At 47.6% G+C, this 15,620-nt stretch overlaps 2 protein-coding genes across 6 annotated transcripts in view; both read left to right on the forward strand.

Moving 5' to 3' along the window:
- Positions 1–4,766, forward strand: part of PI4K2B (phosphatidylinositol 4-kinase type 2 beta) — a gene marked incomplete at its 5' end in the record, with an annotated part of 43,355 nt that extends 38,589 nt beyond the window's left edge. Inside the window, one exon of the mRNA XM_019552575.1 lies at positions 3,117–4,766. Within this exon, the coding sequence (XP_019408120.1) occupies positions 3,117–3,293 (177 nt within the window). The remainder of the gene's footprint in view (positions 1–3,116) is intronic.
- A 7,674-nt stretch (positions 4,767–12,440) lies between these two features.
- The window catches only part of ZCCHC4 (zinc finger CCHC-type containing 4), a 22,476-nt gene continuing 19,296 nt past the window's right edge, over positions 12,441–15,620 (forward strand). For 2 of the 5 annotated variants that reach the window (XM_019553295.1, XM_019553297.1), the window contains exons 1-2: positions 12,441–12,541; positions 13,119–13,237. In XM_019553295.1, the coding sequence (XP_019408840.1) occupies positions 12,448–12,541; positions 13,119–13,237 (213 nt within the window). In that variant the 5' untranslated portion in view covers positions 12,441–12,447. Of the gene's footprint in view, positions 12,542–13,118; positions 13,238–13,337; positions 13,433–15,620 lie in introns of those variants that run through there. The other 3 variants (XM_019553296.1, XM_019553298.1, XM_019553300.1) reach the window with 2 other exon arrangements.

Here is a 15,620-nt window from a genome sequence, read left to right on the forward strand (position 1 = left end):
TCTCCAAGCTGCTTGGCTGCATTTCTGTAAATTGGCTGTCAGATCGGTATTGACTGTTATGGCTGGCTAATAATTGGCCATTGGTATCACCAAGAAAACTTTTAGCAGCACACCCCTGTTTCAGAGCATCTTTGACATCTTGCTTCAGAGCATCCTATTTTGATCTGAAGGTTCCCTGACATCGTTACAGCTTGGTCTACTACTAAAAATCACCTCACTGCTAAAAACTTTGCCTGATTTGTCATTTGAAAGCATCTGTCTTCAGCTCCCAACAATTCATTCTTGTTGCACTTTTTGTTTTTGGATAGATAAGCAGAGGTGCTCAACCCATGTCCAATGGGTCAGATGCACCTCCTGGTGCCAGATCATCCAGCCTGTGAGGTTCCCCATGGGTACATGGCATGGTCCTGTATGCTAGATTGGACATGTAGAGCAGTCTGGGGCCCCAAATCCAGCATGCAGAGCCGGGCAGGAGTGGTATGGGCTCCAGGACCGGGATCGTGGTGCAGAGATTCGGGCAGGGTGGCATGGGGCCCCAGTCCCAGTGTATGAGGCCTGAATCCCACCCACAGACTGGTCCTGCACCATTCATTTGGTTCAGGAAGCCAAAATGTCAAATTTAGCTCTTTAAGGGTATGAATAATTGAGCAGCTTGTTGCAGACTAAAATATGTGTAGGTCTTTACTGTTCATCAGCTGCTCTGTGGTCACTCTCCATATGTGGGCTCTTACCTCACAGTACTTCAAAAGCTAAGCCATGTGTATGAGGAAGTGATACATGGGAGCTGTCATGGTAAATTGATAAACTTGGAAAAAAATATATGAACACTCTTAAGTCTTTTTTTTTTTTCTAGCCCTTACATATTTTGGGACTTTTTCCTGCTCCCCTTCCACGTTTTCAAATTCTTTAAAAATAAAGTTATTACAGCCCCCCTCCCAAGAACTGGGTCCTATACTTCAGTATTGGTCTAATCAATGCTGCCCTGCTGCCACTTGTTACTCGCAGTTTATACATCCAATCACCCATTTTGGAATGTACATCCTGAATTCCTTGTTTCTAGATGATGAATTTTGCGTTTTTGTTCTGTTCAAACATCTTTGGTTTGGTCTATTCAAACATGGCTTGAATGGGCCAAAATGACATGATCCAGATTGCTCTGTCTGACTACCCAGTGTTTATAATTTACAACTACATCAGTCTGTGTATCACCATCAAATTTTGTCAACAACCACTTCATCCTACTTCCAGATCATTACTAGATTTCTTTAATAGCATCAGTCTTCATATAGATCAGTGGAAACCCCATTAGAAACGCAGATTCATTGATTGCTGTCCAGTAAGAACAGCTTTTTGAGACGTTTAAGTGGTTCTTAATTTACTGATTATTGCATCAATAACTTTATAGTTCCAGTATTTATATTTTAAGATGTAGTTTGATTAGTATATGAAAGAGGTTTGTATTGGGTGATGGCTTTGGTATGGAGTTGATAGCCCAGAATGTACATCTTAAGGCCAACTTCCTAATTTGTACATGATTTTCTTACCCAGTTAAATTTTGAAGTACTTCATGAAGGAACCAGTAGCCTGGCAGTTTGCAGAAATCATTGGCTTCAGCAACCTGGGAAGGCAGAACAGTTACTATCTACAGAAAAGCATTTGGTCTTCACTTAGGCCAGGTGTTGTTCTGGGTTCCATGCAGCTTGAAAGCCAGATCTTTCTCAGTGTAAAGGTTTTTGTAGATTCACCAGAGTTCATTGCCTGGATGCCCTAAACTTTTGTTTTTCTATTTCAAAGGGTTTGTGAAAGGCCTGGGGAGTGTTAACGTAACTACCAAATTTTTTTTAATGCTTTAATAATTTGCCCTATAAAGTTTATCCTGTCATGGGAGACCTAGCATTTTAGCATTGCTAAAATCTATCAGCTCCAGGCTAAGGAAATGGTTACGGCTGTTAGGCCTGTGCAAAGTAGTTAGAATTGGCTTCCAATTTGGATTCAGCTGATTCAGGGGACAGTGATTTGAATCACTGTCTCAAACTGATTTGGCCGAATCTGATTTGGAGATTTGGCCGCCATCGAATCAACTGAATCTTCTAATCAGACAGGCCCCAGTGTCCTGGCCCCACACTCACCAGCTCCTGCTAGGTGGAGCAGGGCAATCCCCACTACCCCAGGCTGCGTGGGAGGTTCTGCCACAAGCCCACAGAAGCTCTGATGGCCGCTGCAGCAGCTGGTGTGTGTGGGCTCTTTATTTAATAATAATAAAGGAGCCAGGATGCTGTGGTGAGCAGGGCAGCTATTGATGGGGCTGGGAGAGCGGGTTGCAGATGGGGGGGCTTGTGGAGGAGCCCCCACAGCAGGCAGGAGCTGGTGAGAGTGGGGCCTTTTATATTATTATTATTTTTTATTTTTTTATAAAGAGCTGGGACACTGGGGCTTGGTGAGGCAGCTATTGATGAGGTTTGGAGAGTGAGCAGGGGTCAGGGGGTGCTCAGGGAGGCTGGGGGAGCTAGCAAGGTATGAGGCCTAGTGCCGCCGCCCCAGTCCTTTTCCCCTTCCTATCCCTTACTGGCACGGAGTCCGCGTCCAGCACCCTGCAGCTGTGAGTGGGGACTGCCCAAATCTCTGAGGCTCTCTGTATTGATTTGGACCTTTTTATTGGTCTCCCGATTTTGATTTGGATTCAGAGATTTGGCTGCCAAACCAGTCTGAATCTCCTTCAAATCGAATCAACACTTGAAGCTTCGTGCAGGCCTAATGGCTGTCGTATGGCTTTTTGAAGTAGAGTGTTCCATGAAAATGGGAGAGACCTGAAAGCATGCCTATAGCCATAAGATACTGCAGTAGTTGAGAGAAGAATACTTGCTTCAGAAGATCTTTTAAAGCAGGACTTTTAGTATGCTTATGTTCCAGAGACAAAAGCAGGAGAATAACCAGCAGATCAGTAGTATCTGTATTTATTTAAACTGAGTAAAGGTAGTGAGCTGTTTTGGAAGAGGCTACAGCAAAAATAGAAGCATCTGAATGTGGATTCTTTATACAAAGACTGATTTAAGTGCAGCACTTTTAATAGACCAAACAGGTACCCACTTCATCCTTTTTTCCCCACCTTCCTGCAGATTCTGAATCTTACCCAGGCATTAAAAGATGGAAAGAGTCCTCTTCAGCTAGTTCAGATGCCACGTGTGATTGTGGAGCAGCGAAGTGGTACTGGAAGCCAAGGCCGAATTGTTCATCTGAGTAATACTTTCACACAGACCTTCCATAGCAGGAAGCCTTTCTTTACCTCTTGGTAGCAACAGGAATATATGAGCAAAGTATATGTCTCCAATTTAGTAAGTCCTGTGTAAAAGTTCTGAGATAATGTAATTCTGCTGTATACTGAGAGCTCTGACTGCCAAAACCTCAACACTTAAATTTTGAAGACTTAAGAATTGTATTTTGAATGTAATCAAAGTTTATGATATTGTGTCAAAATTGTGAATCCTTATGTCAGGGAATGAGGAACTTGTCTATATTGTATTTTTATAGGCTGAATTGATGTATTCTGCATAATACAAAAGGGAAAAATTCCAGTTTACATATGCTGAGAGACTACTTTTGCATACAACATAGAAATAGAGCTTTTCTTTAAATTTAAATGTGAAAATGTACACTATAAACTGTTCATTTTTATATGCTGTTTAGAAATGACAACAGCTTATGTTATCTTTGATTGTAAAAAGTCTATTTCATGTTACTACTTCATGATGTCATAAGTTATTCTATCAGTTTTCATAGCCTAGTTAGTTGGAAAATGTTAAAATAAAATGGTCATGCATTTAAAAAAAGTGCATTAGTTTCTATTCTTGAGACTTGAAGAAAAATTCTCCAAAGGCTTTTAATTTGGGACCAAAAAAGAGAGAGAGAGTGAGCGTAAAAAACGTAGTTTATTTAGAATTTGGTTTCAGTGGGAATTGTGTACACATGCTGTATGTAGGGTGAAAATTGGTCCTTACTCTTCATATTATTTGTACATTTAAATAATTTATTTAAAAATCTCTTATTTCTCTCTAGATAGGATCAAAGTTGTTCTGTAATGCCATCACAAGAATAAAATAGTATGTAGTTTTATTTAAAGATGATTGCTTATAGTATGGATAGCCTTGTCATTCCTGATAGCTTGAACACTGAAGGGTTAATCTTTTAAGCCACTCCATGATGAATGTTTGTCAGACTGTGCCATTATTTTTAACCAGTAAAAACAGATCAACTGCAATAAATGGCGCTCAAAAACTTGTCATTAGACCTCTAGCAACACTGTGTTCATCCAACGCATTTTATTTACTTTTATATTGAAGTTGCAGAGTTTAATAATCTAGGATCCTTTTGCAAGTCAGTGACTTATGTAACATTTTATTTCAGTTGTATTTTTGAAGGTTAAGATGGGGGGAAAAAATCTTTGTAACTAAATTGCTGCTTCTATGAAACCTACAGTATTTTAGACACTGCTGTATTTTTTATAATTCTAAGCAATACTATTGAGATCTCCCAATATCAAGTGCTTATATACTATTTTATATAATCTTGAGTTGATGTAAATATCAATGTAGCGTGTCAGAAATTCAGTTGACTAAAATGTCTAAGCCTTAGATAAATATAAAACTACTGTACTGCGGGGTTTAAAATAAGACTGAAACAAAAGAAAACCAAAACAGTTGTTAAATTATAAAGAATGTTTAAGGTAGGGGACAAGGCTACTTTAAACAATAAATTTGAAATGGACAGTTTTTAGCCTCAAGTGTCTCTTTTTGAGGGTGAGTGGTGGTGGAAGGGGCCTTAATTGAATCTTGAGTAAAGTGTGCATCTAAGCTCTTTCCTACAGTAGAAAATGTATATGCATGTTGTACACTGTAATTCTTTTTGCATTGCACATAGCAGGGAGTACAACAAAAATTTGCAGTGGCATTGGTACTACTCTAATATATTTAAACTTTTTGCCAAGCACTTGGACGTAATGGATACTAGCTTTTTTTCATATACTTGCCATACTGTGTTAAGCCGAAGTATTGTTAGTGCATGTGGTGGCTGTGCAGTGTAACATTATGTCCTTACTCTTGGGCATAGCTGCATTGTTTAGTGCTCAGTGACCAGAAATGCACCAATTGCCTTAGTATAGAAGATGGAAACCATGCTCTTGAATGTTTTAGTCCAATTAGAACAGCCTGGTAGGCCAAATTGAGCCCACAAGCCACATTTTGCCTGCCCCTGGTATATGGTTTATCTGCCCTATGGGGCCCCTAACAAAATTTAGAAAATTAATTCTCTGCCTATGGCTGCTTGTCAAAGATAATGAGGCAGCAGCAGGATCCAGGAGGAGTCAATGGCAAGGCCCCAGCCCCTAACCAGAAAGCTCTGTGGCTTGTGGCCTGGTGACCCTTTGGCTGTTGCCTAGCCCTCCCTCCCTCTGAGTGGAAGCCCAGATAAGATGGGACAGAGGGAGAGGGGGAAACTACCACAAGTAGCCCATGCCATGGAACCTGGGCCAAGCCAGATCAATGCTGTGCCACATGACATGGAGTCAGCAGGGCCTGGGGGGGCAGAAACCACTGGTCAGCTTGTGCTAGGCTACGTTAGTTCCATCCCAGGCCGAGTGGTTCTGGCTATATAGCTGAGAACCACATTGCGCTGGCCAGGTTGAGCTGGAGCCAGAGTGGTGGGGGTAGGAAGTGGTGGCAGGTGAGAAATGGTAGGCAAGCAGGCAGGAGGGAAAGTAGGGAAGCAGCAGTGGGGGAGTGGCAGCAGCAGCAGGTGGAAGCACAGGGCCAGGACTGCCTGGGGGCCAGTGGGGACCCAGGGTGGGATGGCAGGAGTGCAGAGCCTGGGCATCAGGACTGCCTGGCTGTTGCACATGCGGCTTAGACAGACTGCATGCAAGCATCATCTCTGGGGAGTCCCACATGATGGAGCCGGCAGCCTAGCCCTGCTCACTGCTCCATGAAGTTCATGGGGACCAGCAGGGAGCTCTGTGCTATGGAGCTGGGCTAGCTCCCCCCCTCTCCCTGCCACCCCAGCTAAGCCTTGTGACTTGCACCACTGGCTTCACTGTGCATGGCTGAGTGGGGCTGGCCCCACATGCTGCCACTACCTGTGGCTGGGGACTAGGGTGGGAGCACAAGGAGCTGCATGCTATGGGGCCAGGCAGGGCTGGCCCCACTCACTGCTACCATATGCAGCTCCAGGGACTGGCACGCTCCAGGGACTGAGGCCCCACACACAGGCACCTACATCTTTCCCCCACATACCCTATCCACCACACCCACACTCTACCATATACCCCATTTCCCTCTACACCCAATATACAAGAGCAGGTTTGTATTTGGAGCTATTATGCAGTTGCCTCTAGGTACACTCTGCAAATACACATAAATCAGGGCCAAAATGTTTTTTAAAAAAATTAAAAAGTTTTAGTAGATGTTTTACTTTTTAGTATGTGACTTGTTTTCATTGTGTTTTTTTCCAGTTTCAAGATGGCAACACCCTCTTTCCCAGGGCAAAGATAGGGATTTTTGGTGGCAAAAGTCAGGGGTTAAAGGTGGGTTTTCCAGTTCCAAGATGGTGACCAGAGGGTGGGACTGCTTTTGCAGCCATTGACAGCTCACCAGAACTCTTTAAGCTGCTCTCTAGCTGAAATAATTGCCCATCCCTGCAATATACAGACAGGCAAGGATTCTACAGTGTTTTACAATTTAAAACTTTCAGGATTAGTTTTCATTCGCTCTTGCAAAGATGAGGGCTAGGAGGTTATACAGTAGTGCCATAAACAGTAGAGGGCTACTGAGTTGCTCCAACTTGGACTTTTATTTCAAAGGGATAAAAAGTACTTTTATCTGATCCAACTGCACAGGAACATTCAGCTCCAGCTGAGTGAAGAGGTGCCCTTTGAAGTAAACTGCAGCAATCAGCTGAACAGCTTGTATTTAATTCATGGTAGGTTGCCTAATTAAGCAGGACTGGCCTCAGGGGACTCCCAGGTTGGCTTTTGTGCGCACTGGATGCAGTACAACACAGGCAGAGCCCCCAGGCTTTGGGAACAGCCACTGCAGGTAGGGCTGAGGCTAAGCTGTCTGGGAGCCTACAGCACTGTGGCCCTATGCGGTGCCTGCCCCGGCCCCTCGAGGGGAGCTGTGGGTGGGTGGGCAAGGCAGGGGCCCAGGTAGGCTGGGGCAGCCACAGTGGCTATTCCTGTGGTCCAGGGGCCTTCTGCAGCCAGACCCATGCCCCAGAGTCAGCTGTGCCCCACTTGTGCTATGCCCAGTTCATGAGGCAAAGCTGAGAGCCAGAAGATGCCCCCAACACCGGCATTCTGCCCTGGCCAGGCAGCGTCCCCTCATGGGCAGGGCAGCTGCAGCCCATCCCCACGGAGCTGCACGGGCTGAGCCAGGCCCCAGCTCAAGTGCCCCCATTTGGCCTGAGCCCACAGAGCCCTGGGGCAGCCCCACCTTCCTAAGGGCCTGGCTGGGCTGGGCTGCCTGCAGTGCCTCTCCCTGCGCTGCCCAGTCCCAGTACTTGACACCCCAGTACCGTCCCCTACCCTGTCAGATAGGGCATCTGTCTGCCTGGGCCCAGGGCTCACCCACCCACTGGGAGCCTGCCCAGGCTCTGGTCTCAGCCACCCCGCAGCTCCCTCCAGGGGCCAGGTGAGGCTGGAGGGTCAGCAGAACGCAAACAGCCTCCCTGCCTGTGTTCTCCTGACTCCACCTCCGTGCCTGCCACGGCTCTGGCACCTGTGGCTGCTTGGGAGAGTCAAGAGAAGCAACTTAAAAAAAAAAGTTTTTAAAACAATTTCCTCACATGCCACAGGGAAAATATCTCTGTGTACCACTAAACTGGCACGTATGCTATGGGTTGCTGATCCTCGTCCTAAACCATCCCTGTCTAATGTTTATCCAACTGCCTCCTGAAAACCCAGGGAAGGAGATTCCACAACTTCCCTGAGCAGTCTATTCCACTGCCTCACAGTTCCAGCAGGAGAAAGTTTGTCCTAACATCTCATCTAAACTGACTTTCCAGAAATTTAAAGCCCTTGTTCCATATCCTACCTTCTGTGGCAAGGGAGAACAGTTCTCTCTCTTTATGATGGTCTTACAACTATTTGAAGACTGCTATTGTTTTTTCCCCACCCAGCCTGCCCTTACCCCTTCTCTCCAAGTTCCAGCCTTTCCTCATCCAGTTTGCATTCCAATCCTTGTTTGAATTGTCTGCCTCTGGATCTTCTCCCACTTTCACATCTTTAAATGGGGAATCCAGAACTTCACATAGTACTCTAGTTGTAAAGTCCTAGAGTCCTAGCCAGGGCCAAGTAGAGTGGCACTATCATTTCCTAGGTGTTACAGGTAATATGCCTATTGATTAAATTAAAAATTAAAGGCCCCCCACAGCCCCTCCCAGTGCTGCTGGTGCCCCACACTCCCCCCCAGAGTCTCAACAGTCCTTCTGATGCCCCTCACAACAGACCCACAGACATGCAGACAGACACTGCAGGTAAGTGTGTGTGGGAGAAGGGGTGGGGCAGGGCAGGGGAAAGGGAAGGTGCTGGGGGGTAGATCAAGGAGGGAAGTGTGCCCCTGTGCCCACTCCCAGGAGCAGGGCCAGGGGGAGGGCAGGGGTGCCACTCTGTGGGCCACACATGTGCCAGCCGGCCTGACAGGAGGCTCGCACATTGAGGCCACCACCGCAACTCTGCCACTGCACCCTGAGCTACCATCCCACGGCCACCTGCATGGCTTTGTGGGCAAGTGGCGCAGAGTGTGGCAATGCAGTGGCAACAACCATGTGTGGGCCACCCAGCCGGGGGGTGAAACGGGGGACTTGCATGCAACAGCACACCCCACAGCCCTTTGCCCCTGGATCCTAGAGGTAAGTGGGGTTTGGTGGCTGTGGGGCACGGCTGGGGAAGATGGTTGGGGGCTGCAGCGGCCACCTATGCCAGCAGTGACTGCCACTGCCTACAAAACTTCCCGCTGCTACCACAGAGCCATGCTTGGAGCTCTGCGGCCGGTGGCAGCACCGCGGCGCGGGGTGGTGATGGGGATGGCTGCATGCTGCCCAGCCACCACCACATTGCTGCTGCCGCCCAGCGACCAGCTGCACGTCTCCAGGCAGAGCTCTGCGGCAGCAGTGGGAGGTTTTGAAGGCAGCTGCTGTCACTGCCATCACGGCCCTCCAAGTAAGCAGCAGCGGCACGTGCCCATCCCTCACCGTGGCTGCAGAGCTGGCCACGGAGCTGTGCTGCCCTGGGCAGGCGGCCAGATGGCACGTGTGTGGCCCGCACATAGTGGGCACCTGCAAAGCCCCCCGCAGAGGAGCATCCCTGCCCTCACCCGCTGGCCCTGCTTCCAGCTGCAATGCGCTGCCTGAGGTCAGCAGCACCCCCGACTCCCTCTGCCCCCCAACCATCTTCCCCAGCCCTGCCCCACAGCCCCACTTACCTCCATGTTCCAGGTGCAAAGAGCAAGTCTGAGCCTGAGCCCAGCCTTGGCTGCCTCAGAGGCTTGGGCCCCACCCACCCCCCTCTCCCTCCTTCTCTGGCCAGGGCTGGGGGTTCCTGCCTTTTTTGCAATTGGCTCTTGCAGGCTGGAGCTGTGCCAGCCTTCAAGAGCTCTTTACAAAAGCGGAGAATCCACGGATTTCTTTGCTAAAAAGAGAAATCCACATTTTCTCCAATAAAAACGGAATCCGTGGTTTTCTCTATTTTTCCATGGGAAACGGAAAACCCAGATCCCTGATGATGAAGCAGCCTTGCTTAACTCTCATCTTAAACTCAAAGGGATCTGTGATAGATCTGTTACTGAGAACCACCGCTCACATACATCACGGAGCAGATGGAGAATGATGACAAATTTCAGTGGGCATCCACACTTCAGAAGGATCTTCCACAGTGCTTCACAGTTTAGTGTCAAAGACTTTCATGAGGTCAAAGAAGGCCATGTAGAGAGGTATGTTCCTGGCATTTTTCCTGCAGTTGGGAAGCTGTGAAGATCATTTCAGTTGTGCTTCTTGATGTCCTAAACCCACACTGAGAGAACCTGGTGAGAGTTCTTCACTACGTGGAAGGAGATGGTTCAGGAGGGTTCTTGAAATTATGGCTCTAAGATCCCTTTTGCCAGTTCTCTCAGAACCGTCATGAATTTTCTCAGGCCCTGCTGACTTAAGAAAGCATCAGAAAGTTTTCAATTGATCTGAACAGTTACCATGACTCTCAAGGTTTCTCCTGTGTTTTTTTCTTTATTTAAAATTTTGCTAATTATTTTCCTGCTTCATTCTTCTCCTTAGAGCATAGTTTCTCAACCTGTGTAACCTTGGGAATACATGAGACATAGGCAGGGGTTACATGGGTACCCTAACACTCTCTCTCTCTTGCCCTCTTTTCCTCTCTCTCTCTCCGCTTCCGCCTCTCAAAACTATGCCAAAAAATTTGGTGCGCCATGCATTGCACAATGCTTTAAATTCCCCAGTAATAATTTGGCATGCCACTCCGCACAGCACTGGGTTCAGTCCTCCTCGCTTTGGTCAACATCACCTCTAGCCCAGGTACATACTTGAGTTGCACACCCCTGGTGTAAAATGTAACAACCCTACCCACACCAGATCAGACATCTGTCAAACACGACCTTATGTACACAGCCCTTCTTCCAACATATGGCACACATTAATCTGTAAATATAAAATCCCCTGGAAAATTGAGTGTTGGGATAGTTATTAAAATTTTCAGAAGTTAGGAGGTATTTGCTACTTAAAAAGTTGAGAAACACTGCCTTAGAGCACTCTTAGTCAGAGATGTGAAATGGCCCCTCTTCACTGAACCGCCTCAAAATGTTCCTGCTTAACTTCATCCATAAATGCTCCACCCTCCAGTGAATATTAGTTTGCTCCTAGGCAGCAATCCTGGTTTTCTCCAATTAAAAAAAACCTGTTTACGGTTTAAAAAATACCCCCAAAATCCACATTTTTCTATGATTAAAATGAAACACTACTATATCTATATATTAGTGGTGTTTCATTTTAAATCAGGGAAAAATGTGGATTTTGGGTTACTTTTTTAAACCAAGAACTTGGTTTGTTTGGGTTTTTTTGTCAGAGAAAACTAGCATCTTTACTCTTAGGTAATATTATTCAAACTGTATAGAATCTTTTACAGACCTGATCCCTGTTTTTTCAGCTGCAGAAAGCAGTCCTTATTTCTCATGCCAGTCTGAATCTGAGCATAAGGCCAACCGTGCAATGTCTTGCATGTTTGTATAATCATGTACACTAGTACTGACCATTAATTTTTTACAACCTACACCCCTTTCTCCTATATGAAGCCTTCAGCCATGTAAGGTAGTGAAGTCTGACATTCTGACATGGGTGACTGGTGCCTCCTGGTGGGGGGAGGGGGTGGGAGGGAAATCCCCCCCTGACTGGACAGTCAGCAACTGTCCTGAGCAGGGGAGGTCCCCCATGGCCAATCCTGGTGACCTGAAACTGGCGGCACCATGCCGCTGGCACTTCCAGGTTGGCAGGATTGGCCATGGGGGGGGACCACTTCTCCTGGAGCACTCCCTCCCAGCCGGTACTCTCAGAGGGGACATCAGCACTCTCGCCTACCACCCTGCCCAGGAATGCTGCCTGACAGGGGGTGCACCAGCACTCTCAGGGGGTGCACATGCACCCCCATGAACCGCCTACACATTGCCAGTGCCTTTGGAAATGTGGATAGCTTGACTCTAGGCAAGGATCTATACAGGTAACCCCCACTTAACGGTTTTGCTTAGTGCTATTTTGCTATAACACTCATTTTAAATGCATACCTGATTTCACTTAGCACTCAGCAAGTTTCGTTATAATGCTCACTTTCACCACATTCGGTCATTAAAAACAATTGTGGCTGCCACCTTGGGTCGTCAGATACTTTTGGTTTCACTTAACCCTTGTTTCACTTAACGCTTGCTTTTTCCAAGCGTTAACGAAGTAAGAGTGAGAAGCGGGGGTTGCCTGTACTTCAGACACACGTAAGGAACATGGAGTCTCTCTTCCCCTCCTCTTGGGTTCTCTGTTCACACGCGGCCAAAGGCAGGGTGATTTCATTCCACTCGGAGCAAGGAGGAAACCCATTTTCTATATCCTTTTTTCTTCACAGTCTGCACCGGCAGGGAGGAGCACCTTTCTCAAGTTGTGCTGCAAATGTGCGCAATACCTTTTGGACCGGGGCCGAAGTCTTATGGAGACCAAAGGACTGCAAGCTCACCTGGGGATATACTTTTCACTCCCTTGTCTCTATCAATAAAAACAAAGTCAGCTAGCAACCTGCGATCACTTCTTCGTACGCATAACATCGTTTTACCTGGTGAGAAGGCCGGGGCGGGGCCACCGCGGCGCTGGGCCCCACCCGCCGCAGCGCGCCGAGGCTGCCGGGACGGGGGCGGACTCATGGCGGCTCGGGATATGGAGGCGGCTGTGGACTTGGGCGAGACGGTGGCGTTGAGCGCAGAGCCTGGCTTCCCCGCGCCCTGTTGCCCGCACGGTGGGTCGGGCTGCGCGGCCGTGCTCCTCCCCGGCTGGGCCTCGGCCCCTGCGCTGCTTCCAACCCCGGGAGTCCGCTCCGGTCCCTCGGCTGGGCCCGGGAGTAACAGGACCCGTCCCCAAAGATGCGCCCGCCTGGCGGCCTGGGTCTGCCCGACGTGCTGGTCCCTCCTGTTGCGTGGGGGTGGTTAGGGTCGGGGTCGGGGGAGGTCTCTCCCAGACCCAGGGGATGCAGTGCAGGACCTAAGCGAGTTTCCCCTGGTCCCAGCCAGCAAACATCTCGCCCTAAGAAATCCCTCCCGGCCTCAGGGCTGCACCATTGTGTGGGCACTGCCCCGTGTCTGTGTGAAGTATCCAGTCTCGTGGGCTGAGAGAATCCAGAAGGCCATGGCGGTGGCTCTCAAGAGCTGAAAATATACTCTGAAAAGGAAAGGCAGGTTTTGGGTATCAGTGTAGTACCACAGATGTCATTGGGACCAGCCTGCCAACGGCATAGAAAACTTGTTGTTTCTCTCTTTTTCTGGGCTTTTGTTTATCGTAGTTTTGAGTTCTCTAATGTCAGCATGTTTCTTCTGTAGGTCCTGCTCTTCTGTTTGTCAAGATAAGCCAAGGGAAAGAAGAAGGGAGGAGGTTTTACGCTTGCTCTGCATGTAGGGATAGAAAAGACTGTAACTTTTTTCAGTGGGAAAATGAAAAGGTAAGAATAGACTGCTTAAGGCTGCAGTGAATGTTATTTTGTCTCTTGGATGTATATTTGGATATATATTTGAACTGAAGATTTCTGATCTGGCAAGCAGGGTGGTGATTACTGGCTCCAGTACAAAGCTGTCTTTGCTGCAAGGACACCAAGATAATGTTGTGCTCTGACCTGAATGGACACAACAAAAAGAAGGTCCCTGCTCCAAAGAACTTTTACTCCATGTTTAAGACAGGAGATGACAGATGGGTACAAGCATTTAGGAGAGGAAAGAAACAAAGAGATATTATTGGTCATCTTGATGGCCAGTGATTTCAGAGCCCCAGCCTCCTCCCTCCCCTCATTCGCTGTCTTTGCTCAGACAGTCGTGACCCAGTATTAACTCAATCTATGTATGCTTGTGGAAATATCAAGAGCTTGGCACCCTCTCCTAATGCTGAGAGCTTTGGGAAGCGCAGCAAATACATCAAATAAATAGATGATACTCTTTCGCATGTCAGTATGCTCTGCCTTTTACTGATACAGGATAATTTGGGAATTTCATTTTTTTCCAAGTCTTTCACTGCTAAGTTACAGTTCAAGCCCAGCTGGTAGGTAGTGATAGGAAAGCTGTGTGGTGATAGGAGCTGCTGGGAGGAAACTAATAAGAAAGCTGTGTGGTGACTGGTCTCTAGTTTATATGGACTGTGGTGATGCAGATGCAACTCCTTCAGGCATGTCTCACTAGAAGCATCACAAATCCTACTGCAGACATTGTTCTACTGAACTTCAGTGCCTGCCTTTAGGGTTTTTTCCAGTGGAGTTGTTCTCTGGCTTCTTTGTAGACGCCTTGTTCTTACATTTACAAGACTTTAAAAAAAAAAAAAGTTTCGGGAGATAAAATGAAGACTTAAAACCCTTGGGGAGGGACTCTGACCTTCACAACAGCTGAAGGCATTGAAGCCAGTAGCAAACTTCCTGTTTTCAATATTGTAGGATCAGGCCGTAACTTTTTAACCTGATGAGGATCCTATTTTGGCTATGGAAATTCTTTGACAGCACACCCTTCTCACACACCATTGGAAAAGAGCATTGTTGTTTCTGCTTCCTGGCTCTACTCACTGTTGAAGAATTAAAAGATGGGTAGTCATCCTTCTGCACTATTTTTAAATTCTTTCAAATACTTTCCTCTGGAGTATGCTGGATGCCACTGTCATCTCCCCAGAGAATATGGGATTCCTGGATGATGGGGTGTTCTTATGCCAGGAGTATTCCATGAGGTTGTTTCAGAAAGTTGCGATGATTTTGAAGTAAAACCATTCTGTGTGTAATGAGTGGAAAACTACCATATTTACTTGAATCTGAGAGGCGTTCCTCCACCCTACCCCAATCTGCATAGGGGGAAAAGCCCCTTGTATTAGATTTACGTACGAAGTGGGGGCGTAGGGGCAGGCAGCTCTGACTCTGGACCTGAGCCTAGGTTGGGGCCAGAGTCAGACTCACAGCAGCCTTTCCCCCTCCCCTCCATTTTCCCTCTGTAGTTTCTACCCCTGCCCCTTCCCTCTCCCATTACTGTCAGGTGCAGCTCAGCTCCAGCTCAGGCTGGACTCCATCCTGCTCAGTCTGGACAGTCAGCAGTGCTGTCGCTGCTGCATGGCCCAGCAAGGGCAGAGCTTTCATGTGCTGTGCTGTGCCGTGCCGTGGGAGGGAACAGGGTCCAGGCAGCATCTGACAAGATGGGAGGCAGAGGTGAGAAATGAAGACTGGGGGGGAGGGAGGCAGAGATTATGGGGAGCTTGGGGGATGGGGTGCAGGTGGCAGGGTGGGAGTGGCCTGGAAGACTGCAGGGGGAAGAGGTGGGAGTGCAGCAGAAGGCAAGGGTGATCCCCTCAGCCATCTGACTCCCACAACCACTGCTTTTCCAACTGTAGCAGTGGGAGGGGGATGCGTTTAAGACATGCCTCCAATACTTTGTTATATTTCTAGAAAATTATAACAAATTAGTACATTTTCCATATGTAGTTAGTTTTTAATTATTGGGTGTTGTTTTACATTCAGGTTCGACTTGAATTCAAGTAAATATGGTACATAACAGTGGGGTACATTGGTAGCAAAATCAAATGTACCTGTTGTTTACAGCTGTGTAAACAAGTGATGTGGTCCAGTAAATTGTTGTTGCGCACACAATGGCTTTATTTAAAAACTAGCAAATTGCCTGTCATGAATTATGGGGGGGGGACACAGAGTGCTGCCATCCAGTACCCCGCAGTGCTGCTGCTCCACCTCTGGCCCTATGTGTCCTGCCCCACCCCACTCCCATTCCTATATGCCTCCCCAACCCCCTGCATCTGGCCCTATGGCCCCCCGCCCCTTGCCATTCCCAGTGCAACCCTGTTTGCCCCCC

Source organism: Crocodylus porosus, unplaced genomic scaffold (genome assembly GCF_001723895.1).
Source record: "Crocodylus porosus isolate Cpor-Errol unplaced genomic scaffold, CroPor_comp1, whole genome shotgun sequence".
Classification (NCBI taxonomy): Eukaryota; Metazoa; Chordata; order Crocodylia; family Crocodylidae; genus Crocodylus; species Crocodylus porosus.